Raw genomic sequence first — 13,158 nt, forward strand, 5'->3', positions numbered from 1 at the left:
TTATCAGAGGTTTCATATATTTGTCCTGACAAAAAGGTTGCAACAAAAATATTGAGTAGACTTGACAGTGAATATCACCAAACGTAAAATTTCAGTGTGAATTTGAATGCTTGATATAGCCATCTGAAAAACGTTGAGGGCAGAAAAAAGTGGGTAAGGCTTTTAAAATTCCTCAGAGTGGGTTGAACTATAGTTAAAAAGCTGAAGATATTTTCATCTCCTAGAATTTTCTGATGTACAACCCACTTATGTTATTCTTATTTCTAACTGCGGGGTTTAACCTTATACCAAAGAACAACGTCAACAACAAAACAGGTATATAGAATCAAATACTTTTAACTTACACAACTACAACAACAGCTCTACTTGTCCATTACAATAGCTTTGTTTAGGCCAAGTGTCAGAATAAGGTGGACATGGCTTTACCCTTAACATAATTTAATCAAGTGTAATTGATTCAAATGATTAATTAGATGTTAAAGAAAAGTTGAGTAATTATCCTCCATAATATGTCCTCCAGGTGATCACTCAGGCCAGTGGGAGTATTTCTCATCATACTATTCATACTCAACCTGTGGGGAAGCAGTTTGATAGAGTGGATGACTTTTTCATTCCATATACAACCCTCCTCATCAGTCACATAAGGTAAGTGGCAAACACAGTAGTTGTTTATTATATGTTTTCTTATTCCCATTTCTTTGGAAGGCCATTTGGGGCTAGGCCAGCTGTGTCCTAGCTCCCATCCCAAGACATGACGGCAGAGGCTTTTACTTGAAAGTAAGAGAAAACTTTATTCAAGCAAGCAACAATGCAACTTCAGCTGCAGGCACAGGATACAAGGAACCCAATACAAGAATTGGATCAGAAGTTCAGGGTTAGACAGAAGCAAGCTGTTGGGCCCCTCTTGCCAAGCTTTTAAAGGCAAGGCTGGGTACATTGACTTGCAAGACTCTCCCCTTATAAGAATGGTGCACTTGCAGATGTGTGCTTCTCCAGTGTGTGTGCGTGCTGGTGCCCAGTAGATCTGGTAGAGCTACTTTGGGGGCATGGCCAAGTTCTGGTTTTCTCCCCAGCTTCCTTCCTTGCAAAAATACTGAAGACACTTAAGCACCACAATTTTACAAATACCACCTAACTAAAGGGGGTTACTTTGATTTAGAAGGGATCCCTGCTGTAACAGTTGCTTCTCTGATGGGGGAACAGTTGTGTGGCCTCCAACTGTTCTGGTTCTTTTCCTAAGTGGACACTTAAACATTTGCAGTTTTAATAATATTTAGCACCTAACAGATCTTTAACCCTATGCTTGCACTCGTGAGTAAGCCCCACAGAACACATTAGGGCTTGTGAAGATGAAGAGGATTGTGTTAGTAACCAGCAGTGCTTGGAAAGTTCATTTTAAAAAGGAAGAAAATAGTCCAGTTCAAGTGAACACAGTGAGGCTACCTTCACAGTAAAATGAATGGGATTATGTTAGTTACCACAGCTAAATCATATCTCCTCCTTGGTATAGTTAACCATTACATACTGTATATGGCTGTAATTAATCCAGAAGCTGAACAATGAACTTCGAGATATATTGCTGATTTCAAATACTGGTAGGCTTCCAAAAAGAGGGAAAAGTAACTCAGCCTCAGAGAAGAGTAACAAGTAGCTTGCAAATGCATGCATCTGATGGGTCAGATTGAAATGCATGCCTCTGAGTGATTGGGGAGGCTTGTCTCTGTTCTGCACTATTGCTATAGAACCTTCAGTGCATTTCTGAGGGACTCCTGATTGGCTAGAGTTTATTCCAAGGAAAATAAACTCAAAATGGAGGGTAGAGGGGTCCCCCGCCCTCCCTAAACCATCCCTACTGGAATGTATTATTTTTTAAAAAAAAAAATAATCTCTGGAGACAGGGTTGTGACTACAGGGATGATTGTGATTATCTGTGCTGTACAGAGATTGATTGGCCAGTACAGGAGATGGACAGAAATAAGTTCAGAGTGTCTTTAAATGTGAGGTAATTTATTGAGTATGAATGTAAGGAACAGAGAAGAGACTAGGTTATAGCTTTGGGGAGATTGGGGGTTTAAGGTGGGCAGTACCCCACTTACACTTAATGAGAGGCCTACACTGGAGAATCTGTTCCTATCAATGTAGGTGGCAAGGGGTTCTTGGCAATAGGGCAGTGTTCTCTCCCCCCCCCCCAGCTCCAGCTCCATGGCTGTTCCTGCCAAAAAGCACAGGCCCTTGCCTCCAATGCCAGCAGTTCCTGTCTCAGAGGCCTCCCTTACAACAGTACCACATCAAAGTTAGCAGCAAAGGAGGTGATTGCCAACCCCACCACCACCACAAGATCAGGGGGTGCTTTGGCATTTACCAAAGTGCCAGGCAGGGTGGCTAGTAGGATCTTAACTATTTTGCATCCCCTACATTGGGACCCCTTAACACTCAAGGGCTGTGTTCAAGGGGAGAGACCAGCCAGGGCCTATGTTGTTCTCCTTACACCAGCTCGGCTACCCACAGTTTTTACCCAGTTACTGCCTCTGTCAAATCATCTGGCCACATCTCCTGCTCAGCCGCAGGCTCTGGTGGATTCTCTCTGGGTATGTCTCTCCCAATCTACATGATGTCCAAAGGGGGAGAGCAAAGAGTCTCAGAGTCCAGCACCCAGCTAAGGATTCGGTTGCTGAGCTGGAGGATCTAGAGTGATTTAATTGTTCTAGATGAGGAGGAGTGGAGCAGAGCTTATGAATCTGAAGAGAAAAGATCTACTCATCTATTTCAGGATGCCCATTTTCTTCCCTTACTATGCAAGATTATGGAATCTTTAGACCTAACCCCTAAGGATGATCTGCCTGCCCCCTCTTCTTCAAGGGTGGTTTCTGTATGTCCAGACCCTCAGACAAAATCCAGAGTGGTAAAGCTGCCTTACCCACTGCCCAAGATCAAGCAATCTTGCATTCTCAAGCCCTCTTCAATGCAAAAAATAAAACGTTTCTACAGTGAATAAGTATTATGTCCTGGAGTGGAGTTTGATAGATCAGTTGAAGGTTCCCCTCATATATGCTCCTCTTGTGGGACTGATGAATCATTCTATGAATCCCAAGAACTCTTGACACACAGTTCAAGGACACCTTGGATTACAAGGTAGAGTTGGGATTGCACAGAGTTCACAAGACTATTGCACTGCCACTGTGGACTGGAGCGTCTGTTTTTGCAATGCTCTTGCCATTTTCACCAGTCAATTCTGTATCAATGCTCATAACAAGTTGGCTACAGATCCTTTGTAGTGGGCAAACTTTTGGGGAATTTTGACATTAAAAAAGATGTTAGTTGTGTCCAAAGACAAGAAGAAGATTTTGCCCTCTTCCAGAAAGTAGGAGGAGGAACATGGTCCTTTTGGAGGCTTTTTCATCCATATTCATCCAACCAGTCCTTTCGGGGCTCCAGAATCACAGGAAGGGGATGGGATTTTCAGTCCTCTTGTCCCTTCTGGAATAGGACAAGAGCAAGTGGCAGAAGTCAACAGCAGTTATCCCACAAGTTGGCCACCAGCACCCCATCAAGGGGCAACCAACACTAATTCTGACACCATTCCTCTGGTTGGGGGTCATCTGCAGTCCTTTGTGGATGCATGAACAAACATAACCTCAGACCACTGGGTGCTGCAGAACCTAAACTAAGCCTTTGCCTGGAGTTTGTATCAACCCCTCCCCACACTTTTCTTCCCTTTCCTGAATCTTCCAACCCAGTCAAGAGAACCAGGGCGCAGGAAGTAATTCATTATCTCCTACAAATCTCAGCGATAGAGGCAGTTCCACCAGGGGAGAGGTTCAATCTTCTTTACAGTGTCCAAGAAAGATAGTTCATTCTAGGCTGTACTGGATTTGAAACATCTCAAACACTTTGTTCAGTATCACAGATTCAGGATGGAGAGCCTTCTATCCATCAAGGAGGCTCTGAGGAAAGGAACTTCCTATCTTCCATCCTTCTCAAGGAAGCCTACTTGCATGTTCCTGTATTTTGCCCACACAGGCAATACCTGAGGTTCGCAATCGGAGGTCTACAGTATCAGTACAAAGCTATGTCTTTCAGCCTGTCATCAGGCCCCAGGATGTTCACAAAGATCACAGTCATCCTGGTGGCTTATCTTAGGTTGCAGGGATCCTTGTTTCTTCCTATTTAGATGAACTATTACTTTGATTACCTCTCTCACAAGGGCTTTGGAGGATCTTCATGTGATGTTAGTCTGCCTAAAGGGCTATGGCTTCCTAATCAACCAGAAGAAAAGCCATAGTTATCCTGCTCAACAACTCCAACACCTCGGACTGATATTGGACATGGAAGAAGGATGTATATCCCTACCCCCAGAGCAGATAATCAATATTCAGATGTCTATTAGGTCCCTGCTAATGTGTTCTCAGGTGGACCTCATGGATCTGGTGACTGCCTTAGTCCTCATGATCTTGGCAATCCAAATTACCCCATGGGCGAGGCACCACTCCCTCCCTCTGCAGTGGGCATTACTGCCTTTCCAGAATGACAGTGCAGCCAGACACCACCTGCAAGTCTCTGTATCCCACACCATTCATCATTCCCTACTCTGATGGTTGCAGGAGGACAACCTTTGGAAAAGGATGCCTCTGCAGGATCCACCTCAAACAGTAGTTACTTCAGACTCCAGCCTCTCAGGCTAGGGGGCCGTATGCGAAGGTCGGATAGCTCAGGAGCCATGGACTCCAGAAGCTCCTCTTCTTCCCATCAACCTTCTTGAATTTCGAGCAATCCATCTAGCGCTGCAACACTTTGCCAGCTTCAGTCTTCTCACACAGACCTAGGGCTTATCCAAACGGAGCAGGATAACCCACAGTTTCCATATTTGGTTTGTCATCTGATAGTCCTCACTTTGCCTTTTAGTTCACTCTTCCCCAATAAAAAAAATGCTTTTTTGCACCCGCACACACAGCGGTAAGACCCCTACATTCTTTTCACTTTTTCCAAGCTCCACCTCTAAAACCTCCCCCTATCAACCAATTGGTCAGCAAAAAAATTACGTATGCTCCTCTCCCCCTTTGCAATGAAGCACAATATGGCTGTAAAGGAGTTCTCGCCTCGGAAGGAAAGGCTGCTGGTCGGTTTCACGCCTGCCTTGTTTGTATTTGTGATATTATGCTTAAATGGATGTATGCTTTTCTGCCTTTATTGATATTTAAGGAGATACACACGCTGGCAATTGCACTGATTTCTCCAAAAAAGCAAGAAACGTGTCACACACACCCCTCCTTCTCCCTTTCCTTCCCACGGAGAATGAAATTAACAAAGCATTCTGGAGCAGGCTTGAAACCGACCAGCAAACCTTTTCTTGTTTGTATTTGCGATATTACACTTAAACAAATGTATGCTTTTCTGATTTGAAGCAAAAACCCCAGCAAGTAGAATGAAATTGACAAAGCTTTCCGGAGGCAGGCTGAAACCGACCATCCCCCCTTTCTTGCTTGCTGTGCATTGCAGATCTCACCCAGAGTGGCCACACAGTTTGCAGGCTGGCAAAAAATAAAATGCATCTGCGCAGTAGTTGCAGATCCCCCCCAACACCCCACCGTTGTGATGATTGGTTCAATTTTCCCGGGCTTATTCTCGCACATGCGCAAAAGTGCAGATACGTGATTGGCTGGAATAAGGAGAAGGGGCAAGGGGAAATGCCCAAGAACCACCCATCAGCTGTAAAGTCCACGGTATTGCATCCTAACTCCTGAAGGCACAGCGGATGATTCCCAATTTTAAACAGCAAATCGCATTTTTGCCGGTATTGCAAGGAGCGGATTTAACCCGTGAAAATGCGTAACAGCGCGAGACATCATTTGGACGACTGAAAAATAATGAACACACATAGCGGGCATGTCACACATTTTACAGTCGTCTGGATGAGCCCCTAGTCAGGATAGACAACATAACAACCAAACCCCTCATGAATCAGCAGGGAGGACATGAGATTGGTGTGCTTTCAGGAGGAGACATTTCAGGAGGAGGGCAGAGGGACACCTAGACTTCCTCATGATCGAATATACAAAAGGCAAACACAATGTCCAGGTGGACTGGCTCAGTCAGGAACAAGTTCACCAAGGGGAATGGAAACTGCACCCAGACATGTTTCAGAGCATCAGATCCCTCTATGGGAGGGTTCAGGTGCTTCTCATCAGAACCACCAGATCAAGAGGTACCTTTTGCAGAAGCACTAGACTCTTTCACTTCACCTTGGCTGCAGAGGCTTATATATGGCTTTCTCCCATTTTCATTACTGTCCAGGGTGCTCCACAAGTTCAGAGATGAACTAACAATCTCTAAAAGTAACTTGCATGATATTCAGATTTTCCACCCTGAAAATATTTTACTGGTATGGTAGATGAGACTTTCAGCTGCACAACTAGGAATATTTAATTTTGAATAGGAAGAAAATAAACGATATGTGAAGATATAGGCAAAAGATGTTCATAAATACTGACTTCAATGTACTTTGATCCAAATGAAAATAAAAATTGCTGCTTTAATAATAGGAAATTTAATTATATATATATTGCAAAACATTTCAACATTGAGGGTCACAACCTGTTGGACTGTTCTATAACAGCTACAGAGATGCCAACAGATGCAGCAGCATTGACTAAAAGAGAGAACTTTTGGATATACTCTCTGGACACATTGGCACCACATGGCCTGAACCTGGAGGACAGTACAAACATTACTTAGCTTCTGCAAATGAAGTCCCTCTGAGCATTCCATCCTCAAACTGCCACCTTGGTAACAGCATGTGTATGTTAGCAGCTGATGAAGGCGGAAGCCAAAACGTTTTGGTAATACTATAAAAACCTCTCTTTTGTTAATCACAATTATGTGTGTGTATATATATTCACTAATAGGCAAAAAACCTTGCGGTTTAAGAATGTACCTATAGCCCACAGATATTTCTGTGAAACGTTAAAAATCAGGGAAATTGGGCAGCTATAGTGAGTGCATCAGGGGAGCAGGAGACCTGACCTCCTCTCTGAGATATTGGACTGCCCTACAAATTTGGCAAAATGCAAACACAATTTGGGTTGGTCTTTCACAGTCCAATCCACTTCCTGTGTAGCTTGGAAGAATTTGGTAACATGTGCCTCTGAGCATATGGTGAATGGTGGCAACACCTGCCATCTCCAAAGATGGAGAATTATATTTTTGTATGTTTGTTGGTGTTCTTCTTACTTTGCTTCTTTTCTGTGTTACTAATGCTTCTACAGAGAATCTAATCTAGAAAAAATTATTTCCCTCATTATTCATCCTAGAAAACTGTGTCAAACTGATTTTTATTAATTTCAAAGCCTTTTATTGGTCAGTGTCATATGATGGTGAAGACAGCCTTTTCTGTTTCAAATTGGAGGTTATGTTCTGTTTCTATTTTGGGTGCATTAACAGTGGAATATGAAACTGCAGTTTGATGTAAAATCAGACTGATTACAATATGTTGCTACTTCAGCAATGACTTTAGCTGTTGGAAAAGAGAGGATTCATGTTTTCAGCCTGCTATGTTTAAACCACTTCATTTCAGGCAAGGTGGGCACGGTGAATTAAAAACACAGAGCACACCTAGAATTTTGCTAGAATATATTTCACCTCCCACTGTTTTATCTTGTGCAAACTGAGACACTCCTTTAAGCAGCCTTCACAAACTACACTTCCCAGATTCTGTGAGGGAAGCCATGACTGTTTGAAGTGAAATCAAGGTCTGGTGTGGGTGTGACCCCCTGATTAGGCAAGCCCAGTAGCTGAGAGTCTGGCTTTTAGAACACTGGCAGTTGGTTCTTATTGAGCATGCCTGACACTATAATAGACTTCAATGTTAAATTTCTTAAATTAATTAAAAATCAGCCAGGCATTTTTTTAACTTTTAAATTGCAGAATATGAAGGTCAGAGTATGGGGCAAGATCAGTATTAGGATTACAGGTACTGTGTGAACATGGCTGATGTTGAATGAATTTCAACAGATTATGAGTTGTTGTTGTTATGTTCCTTCAAGTCGATTACGACTTATGGCGACCCTATGAATCAGCGACCTCCAAGAGATTATGAGTACTATGATAGAAAAAAGTCCAAAAGGGCTCTCGGATTTTTTTCTCTCTTTTTATAATTTGAACTCTCGATTCTCTCTGACTGTTTTGTGTATCACCATGAAAATTTAGAGTGTTGTTAAGCAAGCGTTTCTGAGTTCACAACTATAAGCGTTGTAAGGTTTTGTTTTGAAATGAGCTTATGGGAAGCATCAGAATGGCATGGGGGTATTTTCAATTTAACATTGCGGAATGTGAAAAATCCATGCTGGCTATAGTATACAGCCACTCTTGTGGCTGTATAATATACATTTGTTTTGCTATGTGTGCACAAGTTGAGGCAACTCTGTGTATTCATCCCTTTTAGTGCATGGAATTGCTGCTATAGTGCAGTGACTGAATCTTTGCAGGAAGTCATTGTTATGTTGAGATGGAAGCTCAGCTAAATGCTGAGTTGGAAAGTCAATTAAAAAGCCAGCTGAAGAGCCATAGCATAGTGACAGAATTCAAGTTCTGCTCAAGAAAAGGCCCCAGATTCAATCCCTGACAACTTCAAATGGGACTGAGAAAGACCTGTCTGAAAGCCCGGAGAGCCTTTGCCAGTCAGTGTAGTAGACAACACTTGTCTGGGTGATCTGACTTAGTATAGCACAGCTTCCTATGTTCCTAACATAAGAATGGTAATATTCTGGCTTTGTACAGTTTAGTACTTGCTCCTTTGAGAAACTAAGTATGCTTATTCCCATCAACCAGTGTTTGCACCAGCCATGCTTTATTGTGGCTTGGTCTCATGATACTACTATCAGTTGTGCTCCAACTAGTGGTTGGTCTGGGAAGTGTTAGACATACCATTTGTTTTCATATGGCCATTCTAAGCAAAGTGCTGAGTCAAAACAGATGAAAAGCATCTCCCCTTTTTAGGAACTTGTTGGCAGTTCTCTGAAAGGGGGTGAAAGTGTTTGCCCATTCAAAGTAAGAACACTGTGGATCCAGGAAGCAAAGCCCTCAGCCTTAATTGCATTTGTGGCATTGTTGCCTACCGAAACATGACTAAATATTCACATTTATTAAGGGATCCCTTGATGCTAGGATTACCCATGTTTCCAAGAAGAAGACAGCTCTTGCAAATTGCCCCAGTGCAGCAGATGAGGGAAACAGTGCAGTGAACAGGAAATTAGAAAATGGAATATTCATATAATTGGGGAGGGGATTTGTACTACTTACAGCTTGCAAAACGAAAGGACCAAACATTCAGCACAGGTCTTTTTAAGAACAAAAAAATTGCTTAAGGCCAGAAACAGGACTAGCTAAAAAAATTAATAAAACAGTGATTGCCCTCTTGCCAAACTAGGAACACCCCATCCCTATAGCACTACAGAGAACCAGCAGCATATGACTTACAGGCCTGGTTAATCACTAGCCTTAGAGATGCTTCTATGTACTCTGGTGTGCTTCTGATGTTAAGAACAGCTAGCAGTAAAGGCACTTTTGTCCCTAACTCTTGGACTATGCAAAGTCACTGAAAGAAAACTGGATGATCGTAACTCCTTCTTTAACCTAGAGATTCTAGTGATTATGAAGATCATTACTTTTTTCTCCCTTCTGAAAGTTAATTCAAATACATGAGCTCCATTTTCATTTCTGTCAGGTATATTCTTCTGACCTTGGCCTTATCTTTACACAGAAATGTCTTCTCCCAACTAATTTATTTGAACAGTATAAGGAATTTTGTTTTTAGATATTTTACTAGCCCTTAACAGCATATTTAAAATGAACCATGAATTAAATTATGAAACTGTACAGACCTGTCCCCTCACCTCACACCATCTAGAGAAATATAGTTTTTAATTTGCCCACTAAGGAATTCAATTTTAACAAATTGTACCTTAGTTTGAAAACTTGCACAGCTGGTTTAAAAATGAAAACATCTGAGTAGTGTGTCAGGCACAAGGAACTGTGGATGGACTGCAATTTGGCAGGTTTCTTTTCCAGGGCATTTCCAATTTTCAGGCTGCTTCCCCAAGCCACCCCAAAACTGGACGATTGCAACTATCCTGAACTTGGTAGAGTTCAAGCCCTCAGGAAAAAATTACAGCCTTTTTTGCTTTTACTGAAGTTGGGAAACACAGCAGATTCCAAAACTCCTTGTGGAAAATTGTGGAAAATTCGCTGCAGCTGTCATTCTAACATTTGGCAGCCTTCATGCCTTTGGACCACAGCTGCACATTTAATCCAATTCTCCCTGAAAATGTAGTATATCTACTTATGTCAAAAGGGGGGGGGAGTTATAGCCATTTTTAATTCCCCATAATAGTGAATGGTAGTAAACAGAAGGTCATTTCCAATTAAGTTATACTGAGAATAGACCCATTGAAATTAATTAACCTAATAAGTTAATGGATGGGTTAAAGGCACTGAATAGGAACTAGAATTGGAACAGAGTTTATTAAACTTTATCAAGATAATGAAACATCTCTAACTTCAATCTCCATTTTATCTTGGTGGCAGTAATACATTTAGTTCAATAAATCTTTTATCAAAGCAGGCAACAATAGGGTCCTTAATGGTTCCCACAGGTGTCTATGGACATGCATTTAATTTCTGTATGAAATAAGGGAAAGAAGAATGCTCAAAGATATTTTAGAAGTCTAAGGAGCTGAAGGGCTTTTCATTTTACCTCCACAGTTCATAAAATTAAATAAAGTAAGATAATTGGAATAAATTAAAGGCTCTAATTATAATATTATACAATGTTTAAAAGCAATGTTAAATTAAGTGATTGTAAAATATTCATTCCAATCTCTGGCTGCTTTAATCTTTCTAGCAGGTGTTATGAACACCACACAGTACCTACCTTCACATGTGCAAGTATAAACAATCAACCTACTAGTGTGATAGCCTAAAATTTAAATTGAACTAAGTATTGTATTTTAGAAATAGCTCTCTTTGTTTGAAGTGCTAGTGGTCATAGAAGAAATACTCAATCAGAAACTATTCTGCTTTTAATTCTTTCAAGCATCGTCAAAGTCTTTCTTTAAACATGACAAATAAGAGACATTGGGACATAGGAAGCTGTCTGTGAATGTCAGGGCTGTACAGAGTAGCAGAGCCACCACCACATCAGAAACCCTGCTGCTCATATTAGTGAGGGCAGAAGGTAGAGGGGCGATTTCATCGTATTTTTTCTGCACCAGCTTCAGGTTGGCACAGCAGAGGGTCCTGGGCTGAGCCATGACAGCTCAGGGGTTTGGACTGCACTGTAAGTGTTCTAATAAGTTTGTTGTATTATTTCCATTAGGACTGAAGAGAATGAGAATGAGCACTATGTTTCCTTTTTATTTCTCTCTTGGGCACTAGTTCTCCAACCTTTGTGCTCAAGATTAGTCCACATGTGGATGCAGAGTATCTCATTTAACTTTAAATTCTAGATTATCTTTATAGCATTTGTACAAAAGAAAAAAAATTAGGCTGGATCCAGAGAAAGTTAGACATGCTTTAATCCTTTACCCCTTATATACCTAGTCGATCATTACACTCTGCAGGTGAGGGCCTCCTGCAGATGTCATCTTATCAGAAGGTCCATTCTGCACAACATAGGAAGCAGACCTTTACTGTAGTGGCACCTACCCTTTGGAATTCCCTCCCCTTAAATATTAGGCAGGCGCCATCTCTGTTATCTTTTCGGTGCCTACTGAAGACCTTCCTCTTTCAACAAGCCTTTTAAGAAGAGACCTTATCCTAGTCTGCATCTGTATTGGAATTGCTTTTTAAGATGTTTTTGAAGATGTTTTGTTTTAATATGTTTTCAATTCTGTTTTTAAGATGTTTTAGAGTGTTTTTAGTGTTTTTGTTTGCCGCCCTGGGCTCCTACTGGGAGAAAGGGCGGGATATGAATTTAATAAATAAAAAAATTTAAATCAAGGGACCTAAGTTAATCATGACTATTAAGTGTGTCAAAATGAAATATTCAGAATGATCATAGGTTTGGACTGACATTTAATTTCTGCTATGTAGATAATCATAAAATGATAAAAGTTCAAACCTGTTCCACATTATTTAAAAATTAAAAATTAACATTACCTTACAGACTGAATATTTATCTGACAGAGAGAGTCTTCATAAGTTAACCTTCAACTCATAGCTGAATATAGAAATGATCTCATTGTGGTGCATTCATATGAAAGTTTCACCACACACACAAAATGACATAAAATAATCATTTCTGAAGCCGAGGATGGTATGCCCCTCTTCATGAGAGTTGGAATGGGGGAGGAATTGGTTTGGTCCACTTTTGACAGTGGACACTCCTGAAACAACACTCCCAAACTTACTTGTGGATTAGAATTCAGTTGTGTGTTAGTCCGATCCCTGTTTGCAAGGGCTGGATTTTCTGAATGGCTATCTTGCAGGTTATTTCAATTCCTAGTTGTATAGTTCTCCACCTTAAAAGCACAGAGATCTGGCCTCATTGTTCATGTTTTCTCCATTCAACAGCACACTCTTGGGCTTAATTGTACGTCGTGCTTCATTTAGAAGTGATGAATAGGTAGTCTTGTATTTTTATCCAGCTTTTGAAGAAGAGCATATAAACATTATGGCTTGTATACCCAGTATTAGTCATACTTAAGAGTAGAAACATTGAAAGTAATGGACCTGTCTAACTTAGATTCATCAATTTCAATAGGTCTACTCTGAGTATAACTCAGTTGGATACAACCCTATGTATCTTTATAAAAATGGGAAGTTACCCATCTTCCTTGTTATCTTTTTTTAAAAAATAACTGTACCAGGGAAAAGGAAATAATTACTTCATTGTGCCTGGTTCCTTATCCTGAAGCACAAAACTTCCTATTACCCACATACTCCTAGAAAAAGACACAAGACACCAAAAGTTAGTTTAAACTTGGACCAAACTTTATTAAACAATATACCATAGCCATTAGGAGCAATGTCTTTCTGGGCCCAAAAGGCAGCTCCCCTTCTTGAGCTAGTAGGCTATGGCGTTTGGTGAGCCTCCTCTCTCATTCTGATGTCTCAAGGTGCTTAGTTGTTTTATATTTCTCTACTGCTCCAGCAAGTTGGGACCTA

The 13,158-nt window shown here is 41.0% G+C and overlaps 1 protein-coding gene across 1 annotated transcript in view; it reads left to right on the plus strand.

Moving 5' to 3' along the window:
* Positions 1 to 13,158, plus strand: part of FSTL5 (follistatin like 5) — a 591,837-nt gene that overhangs the window by 549,435 nt on the left and 29,244 nt on the right. The window contains exon 14 of the mRNA XM_061583858.1: positions 521 to 645. Coding sequence (XP_061439842.1) covers positions 521 to 645 — 125 coding nt within the window. The remainder of the gene's footprint in view (positions 1 to 520; positions 646 to 13,158) is intronic.

Source organism: Rhineura floridana, chromosome 9 (genome assembly GCF_030035675.1).
Source record: "Rhineura floridana isolate rRhiFlo1 chromosome 9, rRhiFlo1.hap2, whole genome shotgun sequence".
Classification (NCBI taxonomy): domain Eukaryota; kingdom Metazoa; phylum Chordata; class Lepidosauria; order Squamata; family Rhineuridae; genus Rhineura; species Rhineura floridana.